This window comes from Puma concolor, chromosome B2 (genome assembly GCF_028749965.1).
Source record: "Puma concolor isolate L17-30 chromosome B2, mPumCon1.1.hap2, whole genome shotgun sequence".
Lineage (NCBI taxonomy): Eukaryota > Metazoa > Chordata > Mammalia > Carnivora > Felidae > Puma > Puma concolor.
This window is the reverse complement of record NC_141671.1, coordinates 143,512,679-143,531,973: the sequence shown is the minus strand read 5'-3', so window position 1 is coordinate 143,531,973 and position 19,295 is coordinate 143,512,679. Positions and strand designations below refer to the sequence as shown.

Here is a 19,295-nt window from a genome sequence, read left to right as displayed (position 1 = left end):
ACTGCCTCCTGGTCAGAAACAGAAAAGGAAAACGCATGGATGTGGATTTATACGTTAATTTATACAAAATGATATATAAACTGATTCAGGAAGGGAGCATAGCAAGACTTTTTTATCAAGCAATTATGTCTTAATATCTGTGGTTATCTTCTCCCCGGGCCGCTATCCGAGGCCTCATCGTCCAATGCAGTCAGGTACTTTCTACTTGAAAATAACTTGTGCTTCAGGAGGTGCAACAATGGACAATTAACCCTAAATCAGAGCTTCAATTGGACCAGGCAAACCAGTTTTCACGGACAGGTTTATTAAAACATTCCCTAAAGTCTGTGAGGTTCGGGTTAGTATCTGGGGTTCAGGAAATTTTAAGTAATTATAATGTGGATGAGAGAGAGAGAGAGGATGATTGATTTTCCTTTTGATTCCTCAAGGGAAATTTATTTTTATTTGGAGCAAACAGGGAGACTGAAGGGGTCCCTAACATTCCCCAAATAGCAGCTTCAGAGGAAAAGTAACAAAGGACACATTTAAACACACACACGTACACACACACACATTTTTCTTTCCCTTTGACAAAAATCCGATTCCTCTATCTTTTCTTCTGAAGATACCGTAACTTCAGACATAGCTGTCAACGTGCTTTGTTTTAAAACATATTTTAACATATGTTAAACGTAATTTAAAACATATTCATAAGTGCTTCCTTTAAAACTAGTCACTTCGGTCATAAATTTTTAATTAAGTACGTTATTTTTATATAGGTTCAATATTTGCTTCAATCATTTTAGAAATCAAGATTAAAAACAAGTGATTGAGGCTAAAGCCTTGCTCTATCAGCTTAAAACTTTATGAAATATTATCTTTGCTTTATTAACCACATTTTGGTTTGGACAGAGAGGTATGCCCAGAAAAATAAAATATAAGATGACATCTATAAATCTCACACGTATACATTTAGACAAACACACACGATACAAATATGTGCATAGACGAGGTTTCTATTTTATAAAGACTTTTATGGTGGGGTAAAAAAAAAAAAAAAAGAAAAAAAGAAGGTGGTTCTTTTTCAGTGTTTTCGATCTTAAAAGCCTAGTTCTTCAGGCTTCACACTTCCCTGCCTAAACCTAGCTGTTCTAAATGGAACCATGAGATATGCCACTGCTCTGGACTGGTTATAAGGACTCCTCACAGTCATTTCAAAGAACCTCCCACAACTCCGATTCCTTCCTCGATGTCTCCCGGGAACGTGTTCTGTCGTTCACCTGTCTGTACTTTACGGTACAGAAAACATTAACACCAAAGCAACGGCCGAGCAAAATCGCGCTCCACTGCTCCCCCCCCCCCCCCCCCCGCCCCGGGTGACGATGTAGCTCTGTGCTCAGCACGTGCTCACACGTCCGCACCCAGACCACCTGCCCCGACGGCATACCTGCTTTGTGCCGAGTTTGCAGCGGCCTGCATCACTGCGGCAGCTGCCTCCTGTGCCTTACGGTTCACGGTTGGCATCGGTGGCCCCATTCCTGGCCCTCCCTGCTGGGACATGCCGGGAGAGCTGGGGGTCATGCTGCTCATATTTCCAGGAAACGGCCTGTTCTGCATCCCAGCTGATGGCATTCGTCCCAGGGGCATAGCACCACACGGCTGGCTTGGCCCTTGTCCGTGCATCTGGTTGTTGGCATTGATGCCCATGCCGGGCCCTGGGCCGCTGTAGCTCGCACTGGGCACCCCACTATACGTTGGGGGTCTGGAGTAGTTACCTAAACAAAAAGTAAACACAAATTGAAGCCTTTTACTTAGTATCTGTACTTGTGAGAACGGCCACTAGAAAGGCTTCTTGTCCAACAGTGTGATCAACACAGAATATTAGCCATGACCCTTATTAACCCTTCCCCTGCTGGCACCGATGAGGCTGGCTGTGGCAAAATAAGCTATCTCGGCACATTCCAAGGCAAAGAGCCACACAGGCCCGCTGAGAGAGGGAGGAGACAATCAGGCTGATCATTAAAACAACCTATGCACAGGCAAGGGATGCTAGCAGTGAGTGTTGTGGCTTCAATACACCCAACATTCACATTTCTACGTTTTACCCCACTACGTCTTACCCATAACGAGACTGCATGACTACCCCACTACTGCATGCGGCAGTCATGACAAAGGGCCAGAAAGACGGCACGTAAGACAAAATGCACATCTGGTCAAGATTATCCTCCAAAACCCCACAGGAGGGGTCACATGGAAACTCAGCCTTGGTCCAGCAAAGCAACCAGTTTTTCTCTGGTGTTGGGAGCAGGGTTTTCGTTTTGTTTTGTTTCCGCCTTGAGCATCAGATAAAGCAGCTCGCTTGTGCTTGGTGCCATGTCCTCGGAAATATGGTTTCACGTACTGGCGTGACAGTCAACGCGGTGAAGGGGTGGTGGCATCCGGGGGGGGGCAGACAGACCCCCCGAGCCCCCATTCACACTGGCGCATGCGCTCACAAGGAGAGCAGCAGCCTCAAGGACCCCAATTATTTCAAAAGTTTTCTCTCTCCTTCCATACCTTTTACTTTGACCGAGTGTACATACATTAAAGGCATAAGTAATGTCGTTCCAATAATAACAATTGCAGAAAGTAACTGCTGAACCGTACTGTGTTTGACATGCTGGGTTAAGTGCTTTACATCAATGGTTTCTTTCGCTTCTCCAATAACCGTATGAAATACATATATAAATGACCATGATTCCATTTACAAATGAAGAAAATCAACAGCTAGTAGGTTAGGATTCAAGCTCCAGCAAAAACAGGTTCTAGGACCCATGTAATTAACCAGTACGATATGCTGCTTTCCCACAAATGATTATTGAAACAAATGTAAAAAGCATTTGCGGAACATGGATAAGCGTTTCTCAATCGATCCTTAACTGCTTTCTGGAAGAGCCTCCTTGTCAAAATAACATAACTGTTTTAGACACAGGGGATATAAAATTAAATACAATTCAATTCCTACACTCAAGCTGCTCACCGTGTGTGTGTGTGTGTGTGTGCGCGCGTGCGCGTGTGAGGTGTAGCAGCAGTGATAAGACAAGAAAAAGTATGAATACAAAACCAGAAAGATAACGTACTGTTGTAAGTGCAAGAGAATGGAGAGCAAGTCTGCTTGAGGGGGGAGGGGGTCAGCGTGATAGTGTAGTTCAGCAAAGATTTCTTTGCTGGGCTGTGGCCTCAGGAACCCGTGGGGGGCAGGCCCTGGGACCTGGGAAGCACTGGTGCTGAGTGAAGGCTCCACACATACTAACTACCAGACCTCAGCTCATTCTCCTCTTTCTTTTCCCATCCTCTTCTCCACAAAGCAAAGATTATCACCTCTAATATGGTCTGCTTGAGGAGTGGTTGCTAGGGTTCAAGGGCATAAAGTATGTAAAGTATTGCAAACACAGAGTCAAAATGGTAGGGGTTAGATACCTGAGCGGCGAGTAAGGCAGAAGAGAGGACAGCGTGCACACGGCACAGCCAGCCAGAGAGCAAACGATCTCCAGATAAGTCACGGAGGAGCTCTGTGTGGCTGTGACGGGGCCCCGGGGGAAGACGTCAGACCTGCATGGTCTCGTGTTCCAGGCCGCCAAGTGTAGGGTTTATTTGGAAGATAAGGAGGAGCTTCCCCAGGTTTTCCAGCAGAAACTGGATTTGACTAGTAAAAATATCAAAAGCAAATACTTAATATTTACTACGTGCTAAGCTCAGTTCCAAATTGTTTGCATTAATTCACTTGATCCTTGTATCAGGCCCAAGAAGAGGCCCCTATTATTACACTGCTCATTTTAGAGATGAGGGACCTGAGGCACGGGACGCTGGGGGGCTTGTCTCGAGGTCATGTGCCCGACAGGCAGAGGAGCCACGGTTTGCACTCAGGTAGTCTGTGTGTGCAGTTCAGAGTCCAGGCACATCACACTGCCGTGCAGCCTCTCAGATGCTTAAGGAAAAACCACACTTACGTAACGTATCATCACGACAGGAAAACCAGGTTTTCTTAAGCCCACACATGTAAAGCAGCATGACCTACAAATCCACAAGAGATCCGTGGACTTTCAACACTGACTGGGTACTTGCTCTCTGTTAGGTGCATCACATGAGCTTTCTTATTTGGGTGTCGTGAAGAGTGTTATTTATTGCAGATGGTATGGAAGCCACCATTCACAAGGACCATGGGCCGCCACACTCTCTGTAAAGGGTTGGGCAGTAAATAGTTCAGACTGTATGGGGCAAGACAGTCTCAACTCAACTGCCTCTGTGGCTCCGACGTGGCCAGAGGCGCTGTCTCCACAAATGGAAGTGCCTGTGTTCCAATAAAACTTTATTTACAGACACAGGTGGTGGGCCAAAGTGGGCCATAATCTGCTGGCCCCTGCTATAGACCAATCTTGGGACAAACTAATGAAGTGCTCCACCAGCACGGAAAGCGACTTGTTAAAGCCAGCATTTCTTTGACCCCGGATGTCCTCTGGAAGGCTAAAGAAAGCCTAAAGAGGAATAACAGAGGAAGGCACTAGCAGTTGAAGGAACTGGAAAATGGAGAGAAAAACAAAAGAGAATAGAGGGAACAGGAAAGGTTTGATGTAAATTACTTCAGGACCACCGAGTTACATGCGGGTGGGTCTTTTATGGCCAGCTCCTCAAATTTAAACTGCCTTCTCGTAAGACGACACTCTGCCTTTGCAGAAACAAACGTATGCTGTTTCCAAGTAAAAGGTAAAACATTCACTGTTTATCAATTTCAAAGTTCTTTATAAAAAGTTCTTGTTTCAGAGTCTCCCACCCCACAGGACCCCACATAAGGTCCCCGTCTGTCTTCCCGTCACAGCATCTTGGTGGAAAGGGCACCTTATGCCTCCCCGGCTTGTGAGGGACACGGCGCGGTGGGCAGGCTGCCGTCCTGCCTCTTCCCACGCCTTCTCAGAGCGCAGTCCTCAGAACGCGTCTCTGGGGGCAGAATTAAGATTTCTCCTCTCCGCCCTCACTGACCTCACACGCCCTCACTTCCAGACAGCCCGATAACATCAGTGAAGACAGGGCTCTTTTTGGCTCTTGCTTTTATTAAAAATAAATCAACTCATTCACAGCTCGAATGCAAATGAAATTAATTCACATACTCATTCGATTACCAGTTCCCACCCTCCCCCAACACTTGGTAAGTGACTCATTTGGTAAGAAACCTTACTCAGTGAAAACATATGTACCCTTTGCTTTTGAAGGAAATGAAATAACACTTTAATCTTGTTTTAGAAAACAAGCATTTAGACATGCTTATATCAGACTATACCCACAGTGCGGTTTTATTAGAGAAGAAGGTTCCTGATTTTGTTGAACTCTGCTTATGGGGGGAACAGAGAAATTCCGTCACACTGGGTTCTGTACTTGGGGTTTAACTGGCAGGCAGGAGCTGTACTTTAATGATCCCAAAGGAAAGAAAGGATGGCGACGTTTGGTTACCCCGGACCCGACCTCATCTATCTCATTCGTGGCGTGTGTGAAAAAGAGCTGTGTTTCCGTGGCTTTGCTCAATTCAGCAGCCAGGCGGCGTCCTGCCATCGGGCGGTGGACGTGCTGGACCACAACCACCAGGCACACCCAGACATGCACGCAAAAGCACTTGTGCTTAGAAAGGCCCGTTGAGTACCGGGCTCCCAATCTAATTTTCCTCAATCAGTTGGGTTGATTCCATGAATCGGCACTCAAAAGCACACGTCAAGGGAATATGTTCTAATTATAGAGGCCTCTACTTGGTGGAAGAAATACAAAGTCCCCTTTTCTTCTCCTTGAAACTCTAAAGACTTTCCTCATTAAACTCACATGCCTGGATAAAAATGCTTTCTAAAGGCTTTAAATGGCTTAAGAGGCAGCGATGGACAAAGCGCAGCCTCTAGAATTTGGGTCTGAATAGCGGCCTGACCTTGGACAAGTTACTTAACCTGTCTGCACATCAGTTTTGCCATCTGTAAAGTAACGAGAGTAATGGGGAATAGGTATGGAGGGACTAGGACAGCGCCGAGCATGGAGTCCCCTAATAAACGACAGTTGTTACTACCGCCATCATCATCGACGCCCGTAACACCCTCAACAGCCACTGATCATTGATGATCTTGTCCCCATAATCTTTTAAAAATGCGTGGAAGGAGTGAAAAAATGATTAATGCCCCCGCCTTGCCCACTCGATAACGTATCTTTCTCCTCCAAATAAATAAAAACCAAACACGTAAGCCAAGCAAAATATGAGAGGAAAAGCCAGGAATGAGAAGTGCAATCTTATTTCCATGTTTCTCTAATAGATTAGTAATTTGTTGGCACTGGTTTTGACAGAAAACAGATGGATCCAGCATTAAGCACAATGAAGGCAGCAGATGCTGGTCCAGCCCACCTCAGCTGGACGGGTCCGGCAGCCAAGTCCGAGAGCTCACAGTTTTCAAGTGGGTTCATCTTGGCACACCGGCTTTGGAAAATCGGTCACCAAATAAATTCAGATTTCAACCTACCGGGAGTTACAGTCAGGCGCCAGAGAGAGGAAGCGGGAGCTGGACTCTATTCAAGTCACCATGATTATTTCAGGGGAAGTGCACATAATTCTGTACCTGACTCTGGAATATTTAAATTTGCTACTTATAATCAATATTCCAAGCTTAGCGCTTTTATTGAACTATTGTTTCCACTCACATATGAAGTTTTGCTTCTCCGTTTCACCATTCAACAAATTATTTATGAGTAACTTTTACAGGCAAGGCTCTCCATTATTCCCCCATGCTGTGGAGGATACAATGGTGCCCAAGTCACAGAACCGACACTTTACCCCGAGCAGGAGAAAATAAAATGATAATTGGCGATGTATTATGATAAACATGTTTGTGAATGAGGGCTAAATACGCATTTACCTCGTTGTTTAGTTAATAACGTTTGCCACTTTTTGCAGCTATCTACCACATAATATGATTTTAGGTCATGTCTAGAGATAGAATTTACACACAATAACAATCCTGTGTAGTTCCATAAGCACCACGATGTGGGTTATTTCTACCATGATGAAAAAACCCTGCCATTTTGTGGTCATTCTCTCTCCCTCCCCCTCGTGGGAACCACTGATCTGATTTCTGTTCCTCCAGTTTTGCCTTCTCCACGATGTCATATAGAATCATACAGCATGTGGTCTTTTTGTGTCTGGCTCCTTTCCCAAAGCACCACGCTTTTGAAATTCATCCACATTATTGCACACATCAGTGGCTTGTTCCCTTTTGTTGCTGAGGAGCATTCAATTCTGTGGACATTTGAGTTGTTTCCAGTTTTTGGCGATACGAACAAAGCCGCTAACATTTGCACAAAGGTCTTTGTGTGGACATAGGTTTCATTTCTCTTGGCAGAACCCTAGGGATGAGAGAGTGCCAGGTTGAAGGCTAAGTGCATGTCGGGCTTTTGAAGAAACCCTACCACAAAATGTGTAAGTTAAAAAAAAAAAAAAAAAAAAGTAGGAGTTCTAATTGTTCTACATTGTTGATATCGCCAACGAAAAAAAAAAATTAGCGGGGCATCTGGGTGGCTCAGTCGGTTAAGCATCCGACTCTTGGTTTCGGCTCAGGTCATGATCTCACGGTTTGCGAGGTCAGGGTCCGCATCGGGCTCTCTGCTGTCAGCGCAGAGCCTGCTTCGGATCCTCTGTCCCTTCCTTGTTCTGCCCCTCCCCTGCTCTCTCTCTCTCTCTCTCAGAAATAGACATTAAGAAATAGAATGATTTTGAGCATTTTTCACATGCTTATTTGCTGGTTACCATATTTCATAAGATCATTTCTGTGTTTAAAAAAAAAAAAAGTTCTATTTCAAAAACCTTTCAACCCCACCTTTTTACACAGGCTGATCACACAATGCTGCTCTTTGGGCACCACCCTGGAGAAAAACTGACCGAGTAGATAGGAAGACCACAAATGCAGGTTCAAAATGAAAGCTGACTTACCCCCAGTTGCATTAAATCCTACCACTGGTGGGAATGAATAATTTGTTTTTGGAATCGATACGTATGGGTACCATATTTTTTCCCTAAGTCAACATGCATTTTCAAGTCTTCACCATGTAAGAGAAGTGACCATATTGCACAAAGCTCGGAACAGAGGGGGAAAGGCCTACTACTTTACAGTTTGGGTTCAGAGTTTCACTTTTGGTAGTTTTTTCTCCATATGTTACAAAAATGGACCCCTTCAAAAATTTAATTATACAATAATGCAAGTTCAGTACAGTGAGTACAAGAGCAGAGAGAGAAACAGACAAAGGTGATCCTTTGTTTCACCTCCCAAAGGTAATTTTTTTTTTTTTACTGATTTTTTAAAAAAATTTTTAACGTTTATTTATTTTTAAGAGAGAGAGAGAGAGAGAGACACGGGGTACCTGGGTGGCTCAGTCGGTTGAGTGTCTGACTGCCTCAGATCATGATCTCGCGGTCCATGAGTTCGAGCCTCACGTTGGGCTCTGTGCTGACTGCTCAGAGCCTGGAGCCTGCTTTGGATTCTGTGTCTTCCTCTCTCTCTGCCCCTCCCCGCTGGTGCTCTCTCTCTCAAAAATAAAGTAAACATTAAAAAAAATAATAAAAAGAGAGAGAGAGAGAGACAGAACACAAGAGGGGGAGGGGTAGAAAGAGAGGGAGACACAGAATGTGACGCAGGCTCCAGGCTCTGAGGTGTCAGCACAAAGCCCGACATGGGGCTCGAACTCATGAACTGAGATCATGACCTGAGCTGAAGTCGGACGCTTAACCAACTGAGCCACCCAGGCGCGCCCCCTAAATAGTTCTTAAGGGCCTCTTATGTGCTAGCTCTGAGCTAATGGCTGGGGATTCAGCAGCGAATGAAGGCAAAAAGCCTACATTCTGGTGGCACAACACAGGCAAAGGAGCAATCCTAGAAGACGTCGTATGGCTCTAAGTGCTATGAAGAGAGATAAAGGGAGATTTATACAGCGTGGTGAGGGAGGTGTCCGTGGGAAGGCGACTGAGGAGAGCCACTCCCGGGAAAGGAGCTGTGCATGTGTTGGTGGCCTCTCAGCAAGGAAAAGTGGATCCTCAGAGAAACAACGATCACTGAGGCTGACATCACACACAGGCCCAGAAGACATACGGGCACAGTCAGATGCCAGTATCGGGCTCCAGGGCAGTGAGTGAAGGAGAAGGCATAGGCCCTCAAATAGTACGGGTACAACTGTCTGCTACGTGTGACCTTCAGAAAGCCACTTGTTACTCCCAAGGTCAGTTTTCTCATCTGTAAAAAGGGTATAATACAGGATTAGCTATCTTACGTGGTTGCTGTGGGGGAAAAATGATAATAACTGACTACTGTTGGACAAGGACAGTCCATAAATAGAATCTTTCAAGGAACACAGAGAAACTATTCCAATATTAATAGGTTTTTAATCAGTGAAATTATCTTTTTATGTATGCATCATATGTGTAATTTTATTTTCACGATGCACAGATATTCAAATTTATTTCTCAAACCGAGTATAAGAAAAAGCACTTACATTAAAAATGTAAAAAGGTATGACCTCAACTCAGTAGCCGAATTTAGTATAAAACAGTGAAATCTCTCTGGTAAGAAATGAAAAAGTGTCAGAGTCACCGCTGTCACACATTGCAAACGCACCTCTGTCCTCCCCTGGGCTCCAGAGTCCTTGTGCCCTGGGCTCGCAAGCGTCGAACAGCGCCCCCTGGAGGGAGAGCGCTTACCTGCTTCCCCCGATGGCTGAGGGACTCTGAGATCTGTCACCTGTGATTCAATAAGGCCATTTCTTTTCAGACGTTTGAAAAAAGGGCAGAGCTGCGAGCCCTGGGAAAAGGCTAAGATGTAAAGTGAAGCTGAATGTGCACATCTTGTGTCTCTACAGTGCTGTCTATGGCTGTCGTGACCAGGACCTGTAGCGGAGGGCCAGCCCACCGGGATGAGACGAGCTTACTCAGCAAGGGCAGTGCCTCGCGGCACTCCTGAGTGCTGTTGATTTTAACTGGCAAGGTAAAATAGTTTCACACCAGTCCAAATTACAGCTGCTTTGTGTTTTTCTTTTCTTTTTTTAATTTTTCCTTTTTTAAATTTTAAGTGGTTTAAATTCCCAGGTTTTGATAAAATTGTGACAATCATCAGTCCGTTGAGAAAAATTCATGCATAAACCTTGTAATGCGAAAGCTGAATTTGAGCATCGAAAGAAGAGGGCGTTAACGGTCTTTTGCTATAAATGACCTACTTCAATTTCTGTTTTCTTCCCCGGTCTTGGTGAGATGAAGATTTGGAATTATTTCTTTAACAACAAAACAATATGGAATACGGAACTGAACACGTGCTGGGCACTGCAGATTTAACCATAAAATAAGGTTACGGTAATAAACTTGTCACACGCAGCACAACCGGATTCCAGGGGAAAAGAAACCGAGTTAACCAAACGGAGGGATCTGCACAGAGACCAGCCTTCCGAAAGCCAGAGAAGAGGATGTCGTCAGTCTGCAGCACTGTCCAGGGGGACGTGTGAACCCATGTGGCAGACACATTTCACCTCTGTGGGAGAGAGGCCGAATTCAGCTTAATTCAGTAATAAGACTGAGATTCTGGACTTGCAAGAGTGGAGACCGACATCCTGGGTCATGGTGACACTAAGGTCGCTACTACAGGTACTGAGTGGACTGCTCCCTACTAACATGTATTCTTCCTCTGCAGCTGAAACAGTTGTAAGATGATCAATGTGTAATTTGCTAGTTTGGAACTGCATTCATTTCAACTAGGTATGATTTGGAGTTTTCTGAATTCATTGAGAAACATATGTTAATGAAAGGAGAAGGAATATTTCAAATGGCATCTATTTTAGAAAAAAAAAAACCCTTTAACTTCTTTGGAAAAAATACCTTAAAAATTTTTTTTTTGATGTTTATTTATTTTTAAGAGACAGAGATCAGAGCACGAGCGGAGGAGGGGCAGAGAGAGAGGGAGACACAGAATCCGAAGCAGGCTCCAGGCTCTGAGCCGTCAGCACAGAGCCTGACGCGGGCCTTGAACTCATGAACCAGGAGATCATGACCTGAGCCGAAAAGTTGGACACTCAACCAACTGAGCCACCCCGGTGCCCCAGAATAAATACCTTTTATCAAGTAATTTAGAAACAAAAGGCCCATCAGACTCATCTGATTGAAAGTTCCCTGCTTCCTAAGACACACACTATACAAATTAAGGCAGAAACCCAGGCCTGCTTCAGGGTACAAACGTGGGAAAAAGCTGTATGTGGTGGTGCAGACCCTGTCATACAAGTGAGTGAATAACTGAGGGGAATCTCAGCTCAGAATTATTTAGTTGCCCAAGGAAATACTGCTATTTAGAGCAAAATTAAGGCTAGACCCCCACTGCCCGCAGTGACAAATGTGCAAAAAGTATTTGTGAACAGTCCGTGTGACAGACACGGTTTTATTTTTTTTTTTTTAATTTTTTTTTTTAACGTTTATTTATTTTTGAGACACAGAGAGACAGAGCATGAACGGGGGAGGGTCAGAGAGAGGGAGACATAGAATCTGAAACAGGCTCCAGGCTCTAAGCTGTCAGCACAGAGCCCAACGCGGGGCTCGAACTCACGTACCGTGAGATCATGACCTGAGCCGGAGTCGGCCGCTTAACCGACTGAGCCCCCCAGCGCCCCAACACTGTTTTAGAGAACACAAAAACAAGACAGTCTTTGTTCTTAAGAAACATGAAGGCGAAATTTGTTTCAGCAATCTTTCTCCCAAATTCATTTATTAATAATTAATGTGTCAATTACATAATTCCATTCTATTTATTAAAGCAAGTCTCACGGCCCTACTTGCAAACACCTCGTAAGGGTAGTTATTATATGTGCTTGCCTGAAGGTAGAAAAGTGCTATTTCATAAAATACACTGCAATTAGACATTTTCACACATTTAGATTGGACTCATTCCATTTGCATATGTAATAATGCAGACTTTAGTAATATACATTTCTAAAAAATTTCCTTCTTCACTTCATAGAAACTTTTTTCTTAATCTCTAGTATCTTTGATGTGTTTCCAAGCCTGAATTCCCCAAATGCTCCTTGTTCCTTGAAGGCAAGTAGTTTGTCTTTTGGTTTCCCCAGTGGCTTTCTGAATGAATGAACCAGCAAGGAGGGTACACCTATGGCGTGGGAAATAACACCCCAGTGACTATGTAAGTGGCCTCTGAAATCTCCCTTGGTTTGAACCCAGGCTCTGCCACCTACTAGCTGTGAGATCGTGGGTCAATTACTTAACCTGCTCATTTGCAAATGGGGACAATGTGAGAGCTTCCCATTAATTAAGCAAATGGGTGAGTCTGCCCAAATTTGAATCCTGGCATGACTGTGGCGTATCCTGGTGAAGCTGTCTCTGTTTCTCCATCTGTCCAGGGGTAAATGGTACCCGTCCTGTAGTATGCTGTGAGGATGAAGTGAGTTAATCTATGGAACACACTTCAAACAGGACCCAGGGCACAGTAATGGATGTCGGTTGCTACTACTAAATAACAATTTTGCAGAAGTCGTTTCTGACGGTAAGAAGACTTAAAAAAAGATCGTAAGGTATTTTCCTCTGAGATCTCTTCAAAACAAAACTAACAGAGAAGACACTCATCCAGTTAGGAACAGAAACAGAAGATGAAAATAATGGCCTCTGTGGCTCACACACAAGTGATTTTTTTCAGAGATGTTAAAACACGTAGCATGAAAATGCAAGCTGAATGTCTGATGACTAATTTGAGTAGCTAATTAAGACAAGGTAGAATAAAATACTTATTTTGGGTCCAGTTTAAAAAGATCAACAAAAGGAGAAATGCAAAGGTAAGGACACTTACTGAATTGAGTAATTGTGTTACAAGCGCTAATTTCCTGTCATTTAGTGCTTGCTGGGGAAAGGAGAATACAATAAGGAAAGGCAAACAATTCGGAGCTGAAGGCAGAGTCCCAGGACACTGATTTTCAGCACACGGCATTTGGAGCCAGTCAAGGAACCCAGGAGGAGGCACAGCTCGGGGTGGACACGAGCAAGCTATCACTCGGGAGAAGGAATGACAGGGAGGACAAATCTGAGGGCACCTGTTTTCAAAATGAAGAAGTGTTGAGTATGGAAATGATCTTCCGTATTCTAAATGGTTTCTAATATCAACCTGAACTCAGTATTTATGCCTGAAAATAAATCCCTTCTTGACTATATAACCAAAGTGTGATGTGGTGGGTCCAGTGGGCCGCATGGATATAAAAGGCTTCAGACAAGAAGCAAGATTTAGACTTGTAGAATATTAGAATTGGAAGCAAATTCTAAAGTAACACGATCTAATTTTCTCATTTTCTAGAGGAAAGGTAATTCCCAAAGAGTAAGCAATTTTCCAAGGACACTCAGCAGTTTGGATGAGAACCCTCACAGGTTCAGTGTTCTTAAATTATGAATCTTAATGTTCAATTATTCCGGAAAACTGAGGGTTTTACCCGGAGAAGAAATCCATTCTATAGAAATTGCCTTTCCTGCTATTAACTCCAATAGCATAAACACTTTCTGAGCTCTTCACAAAAGACTCCTCAGACAGTCAAGGTTCCATCTTCCCTTATTATGAGAACAGTAGAGGATGAGGTTGCAAGAGTGAATTATTTAAGAGAAGACAGACCAATTTTCAAGATTACAAGAAGCCCTTGTGAGTGTTAGCGGTCAAGTCCCAGACCTTTAGCCACTCCCAATTCTGGGAGCACAAGCCTGACCTGTCTCCAGTTACATGCTGAGCACAAGTCCACATTTTCTGTGTATATCACAACTTACAGACTGCTTTTCTAACTTTCACTAAAGTTTCCTTCTTTTCACAACAGCCAAGGAAGCCTTGAAGATGCCCGCTGAGCGGAGTTGGTGAGCGGGTGTGCTCTCTCACAACCGGGTGACTCACTGACCTGCCCTAGGTCAGCAACAAACTTCTTCCTGCCGCAGCTTCCTGGGGCTGACAGGGAACAGGGCAGACTTACTGTCACCTGGGACCTGAACTCCTAGGGCCTACTGAAATTAAGATCTTGGAAAACCATTAATGATACGGTGTGAAGGGAATCAAGCAAAACACAAAGTCTATATCCACCCTGACTAGGTGCATGTATTGACAAAGGCCAGAAGGGGCCAAATAAAACGTTTTTTTTAAAGTTTATTTATTTTGAGAGAGAGAGAGAGAGAACAAGCAGGACAGGGGCAGAGAGAGAGGGAGAGAGAGAATCCCAAGTAGGCTTCAGGATCTGTGCTGAGCCCAATGCGGGGTTCGATCCCGGGACTGTGAGATCATGACCTGAGCTGAAATCAAGAGTCGGATGCTTAACCGACTGAGCCAGCCAGGGGCCCCTGTTTTGGGTGTTCTAACATAGTTTCCCTAACAACAGAGATAGTTGGAATGTAAAATAACAAAGCAATGTGAGGCAAGGAAGCAATGTTATACTGGGAATATTGAATACTGAATATTATCATCTTTCAGAAAGAGATCTTCCAAGATAAGATAGTATGTTGATAACTCAATTTTCAAACCGTGAAATACTATAAACAGAAAGAAAGCGTTTTTCTGAGAAAAACCTGGTGAGAAACACCAGGTGAAAAGCCAAGAAGGTACTAAGGCCTCATAGAATCATCTAGCTTTGTTAGGCACACACTCAATGGCTGGAGAGGCTCAACGAACCCCAACAGAGCTCAATGGTTTGCTAAACAGACACAAATGTCTTCAGAAAATAAAACTTTATTTAACAGGAGGAGACCTGACTTTGTTGTTGTTTTACTAGAACCTCCTAGTGGGCATTCATCATCTCCACTTGGAAAATTCCTGATATTTTCAGAAGTGAGGAAACTCTGGGAATTGTGCCAGATTATCTCATTCTCTCTAAATTATCCATTAATGTCTAAGTTAAATAAACAAAACATAAAGAAGGTGCTAAATTCAAATGCCTTATTGCCAAAAGTGACTTAGAAAAAATATGTATCAGGTTAAAAACCTTGATAAAAGGATTCTACATGTACATGAAAAAACATACATCAATTTCCAGGAAGGCAGATGTAAACAGTGCATCTTGGCATAGTCTCATTTATTTTTCCACTCGTCTTATCTCCCCTCCCCCTTTTTAAAAGACTTTACTTTCAAGTAATCTCTACACCCAACGTGGGGCTAAACTCACAACCCCAAGATCAAGAGTTGCACGCTCCACGGACTGAGCCAGCCGGGTGCCCCCTTATCTTCCTTTTTGAAAGACATGCCCAAGGGGCGCCTGGGTGGCGCAGTCGGTTAAGCGTCCGACTTCAGCCAGGTCACGATCTCACGGTCCGTGAGTTCGAGCCCCGCGTCAGGCTCTGGGCTGATGGCTCGGAGCCTGGAGCCTGTTTCCGATTCTGTGTCTCCCTCTCTCTCTGCCCCTCCCCCGTTAATGCTCTGTCTCTCTCTGTCCCAAAAATAAAATAAAAACGTTGAAAAAAAAAAATTAAAAAAAAAAAAAAAAAAAAAAAGACATGCCCATTTCAGGCTTTGTTCTATCTTCTAAGAGTAAGACCAGTAATGACTGAAAAAATGAGAACTACTATTTATCAGATACAGCACTTTGGAGACAAACTGGGAACAGGTGTAATGGGACGACATCCTTCTGAGTAGTGAGCACATTGTTAAGGGGGCACAATCAGAATTCAACATAATGAAACCCAAGTTTTAAATCAGAAACTTTTTGAGGACAAGGCCTGTGTCTATTTCTCAACGAGCATTTCAAACTACATCACAGAAACTAAGATTTACTCCTTCATTAATAACACACATATTAAGAGCATTTACCACAGTGTCTGATGCATGAATGCTTAATGAACACTTGCTATAATTATTCTTCCCATCATGATGGGCAACTGAAGGACTGTGGGTTTGCATTAACCTCACCAACCTGCCGGGTAACAAATAATGGGATCTTACAAGATGTTTATAATATGAAGACCTCGAAGGACTAACATATTAACAAAACCTCTACAGCCTACTGCGATGCATTTTTGAGAAACGTCGTTTACCTTGTGGTCCATACTGGCTCATCTGCGGACCATAAGTCCCACTTGAGTTACTCTGCTGAAAGCTACTGATTCCAGGATGCATCTGGCCTCCAGGAGAAGGATGAGGCGACATGGATGGTCCTGTCTGTTGAGGTCCATATTGAGACATCTGAGGGTTTCTTTGTGTGCCTGCCATAAAACCTAGGTGGGAAATAAATGGAAATATGTAAGTGTAGGTGACAAAACGGATATGGGATTGTGTGGAAGGTGGACAGGAAGAAGACTGGCACTGTGAGACTCCCCTAAAGAAACACCTAAAGGTATTTCAAACCCAAAGTGGGGGATCTGGAAGGGTCCCCTGGGGCTCCCCTAGTCCTAACTCGGAACACCCATTAGAGTTCCCGGGGACCCAGTGGATCGTGAACTAGGGAAAGGAGAAGAGGGAGGAAGGGCGAGCAAGCTTAACCTCTCTTGGAGATGAGGCCCCTACCAAAAGCCACAGGAACACCCAGGACCCTCTTATCCTGAGAGCCTTCCATTCCTGCCAGGCTGATCTCCGGGATGCATGTCTCCTGCCACCCAAACATCCTGCCCTTCTTCTCAAGGCCAGGCCAGTACCTTTCTCTCCTCTGCACGGAACTGTTCTGCCCCCCTGGTCTCCTGAGCAGCCACTGTTCACCTTGACTCCTAAGCGCTGCAGACCTGAACCCTGATTCAGACCACCGCTTACAGGTCTGCTGTGAACAACGGGCGGGTATGAAGTGGATCCTGCTGTTTCAGAACCCTGACTTCCTCCCGTAAACCTGCCAATGGCAACGGCACTCACCCACTGTCCCCGCCAGGCGCCAGCCCCCCACCCGTTTCCTAGGTGTGCGCCCATCCTGTTGCCTCCGCTCCCCTCCATTTCTCCAGAAGCTTGGCCAGCGCTCATATCCCCCTCCCCCAACACTCATCTCCAAGCCTCTGCGCCACCCACCCCTGCTTTGTTCCTTTCGCCTCATTTTCACAAAGCTGCCAGAACCATCTCTCAGGAATAAAAAAAGAAATTAGAGCATATCTTTCCTGCATGAAAGCCCTCAAGGCTTTCCCGTGAGCCCGGGAACCAAATGCAAACCTCTGACCACGGCCTGCGGGCTCCTCTGTGGTCAGGCGTTCAGGTCTCACTCCAACCCCATTTCCTATGGCTCCGGGCAGCTAACATCAACAAAGCATGGCTCCCGAGAATGTTCTCCCGCCTGCCGATACCTTCTCCTCTCCAGGGCTCTTCCCCGGCTGCCCACCCTGATGCGGAACCACCCTGGCCATTTCTCACTCGTGTTTCTTCACGGCACTTGTCGTAACCCGCAATCGTTTCCCCGTATTTTCAACTCACTTAGCCTCTCTCCCCCTGCTAAAAATCGGCTCCATGAGGGCAAGCATCATGTCTGTCTCAGTGCTGCATCCAAAGTGCCAGCAGAGTCTGGCACATGGTGGGGAACTATTTATTGAATGGATGATTATTAAATTCCTCGTGCGCCCAACAGAGCGCAGAGCACAACAGAGTAGGTGCTCAGCAGGTAGCTATCCAAACGGATAAAGAAAATACATCTTTAAATTATGCAGGACCATAACGTCAAGGTACATCCAGTCATCAGCAATTCGGGCAAATATAAACAAGCACGTAGAATGAACTGCGAAAGACTCATTTAGACAGAGTAGCCCAAATCAAGACATGTATCTAAAAAAAAGCTAATACCGTCAAACTAACATACTAACAAAGGGCTGTCTGAATGACAGCTCCAGGAACCCAGGAGCTCGGGTTAGTCAGAGGTCTCATGTGTCAGGACAAGGCTCTAGTTTCCTGCAGAGTGCGCAGGCGGGAGTGGGGTGGGGGGTTGGGGGGAGGCACGGGAAGAACCCAGGACAGTAGCTTCTAGAGAGAGTCTACTGAGGCAGCTGGAGGGAAGACGATGCCCCGATCCAACACCAGCATAAACTTGGGGGGATAAATGAGGCAGGACATTTACCGAGGTCATGGTTTATATTTCAGCTAGGAAAAAAAAAAAAAAAGATCTTTCAACATTGCTTCATCTTAAGAGACAGAATAAAAGTAAGAAGAGCTATTCCATTTATTTATAAAGATAAGTCTTATGAAATTGGGCTCAACTGGCAGCTCCTAGATATAAATCATCATAGAAAATGTTTGCTTTTTCAAATCTGAAAACAAACAGAAATCAGAGCACTAAAATTACTATAAATGATTGCATCTTAAGATGTTTCATGAAATATTTATCTAAGCTTTACTATAAAATTCTCGAGAGTTTCATATAGAGTCCTGTTTAATAAAAAATGTGTTTAAATTCCATACAGATTGTGTGGGTTTTTCTTTCTTTCAGAGAATGGCCGCTGTCTTCTTCATTAGTTCAAGAAAATAACACAGGTCCTTTTCTGGGGCATTAAATTTCACTTCAACCATGAAAGTGTCCATGCTGAAGGATTTAGGACCTCTGATAATATAGTACATCCTCAGGTTATTGCTGCCTCTGGGACACTTAATAGGCTTAAGGTTTGTTCAAATGAGTTCTAAGAATTCTTACCCGGGCAAGTTATTTCTTTATTTCTGACTGTTTACTCAGTCCTTAAAAATATAGATGCCACATTCCACTTGAATTCCCTCACTCATCACTGGCATTTTGCAGAAAATCAAGTTTGGGAAAAGATTCCAAGAGACGAGGAACACTAAAACAAGTTCGAGCAGATCGTGTCACGACATCAAGTTCCACAACGCAGACACAAGGTCCTAGGGGTATGGAATCCACCTTCTTCCACAGAAATTAAAATTGGAAATCTATTTCTTTCTGTGGATGATTTGCAATGGCACCGCTTACAAAAGCATCCTGAAATCTTATTTGAGGTTTTCGGAGAGCCTCCTCTCTTTCCACGTGTTCCCCAAGATGACAGAAGAAGAAGGTGACATCACTTGCGTGTCTCCCTTCTTAGCTGTGGTCATCTAATGGCACTCAACTGGGAACACGAGGCTGAGACTACGGTCTCGTGTGCGTCACTAGCTCAGACTCTACTAGGAGAGACGGATACATAAATAAACACATTGACAAGCGTATACTGATCGAACAAGCTTTGTGACCTTCAGCAAATCCTAATTTATCCAAGTCTCATCTTAAAATGAAGAAGGGGCTGCTGTAGGATCACCTGGGACAGCGTGTGAAAATGTTCTGTACTGTGAAATGCGATACAGACAAGGGATCTGATGATACTTTTCTGGTTT

The 19,295-nt window shown here is 44.4% G+C and overlaps 1 protein-coding gene across 11 annotated transcripts in view; it reads right to left on the bottom strand.

Annotated features, from left to right (window-relative positions):
- Positions 1-19,295, bottom strand: part of ARID1B (AT-rich interaction domain 1B) — a 450,301-nt gene that overhangs the window by 58,003 nt on the left and 373,003 nt on the right. For all 11 annotated transcript variants that reach the window (XM_086708220.1, XM_086708218.1, XM_086708223.1 and 8 more), the window contains 2 exons: positions 16,052-16,231; positions 1,427-1,754 (listed from right to left, as the gene is read on the bottom strand). In XM_086708220.1, the coding sequence (XP_086564346.1) occupies positions 1,427-1,754; positions 16,052-16,231 (508 nt within the window). The remainder of the gene's footprint in view (positions 1-1,426; positions 1,755-16,051; positions 16,232-19,295) is intronic.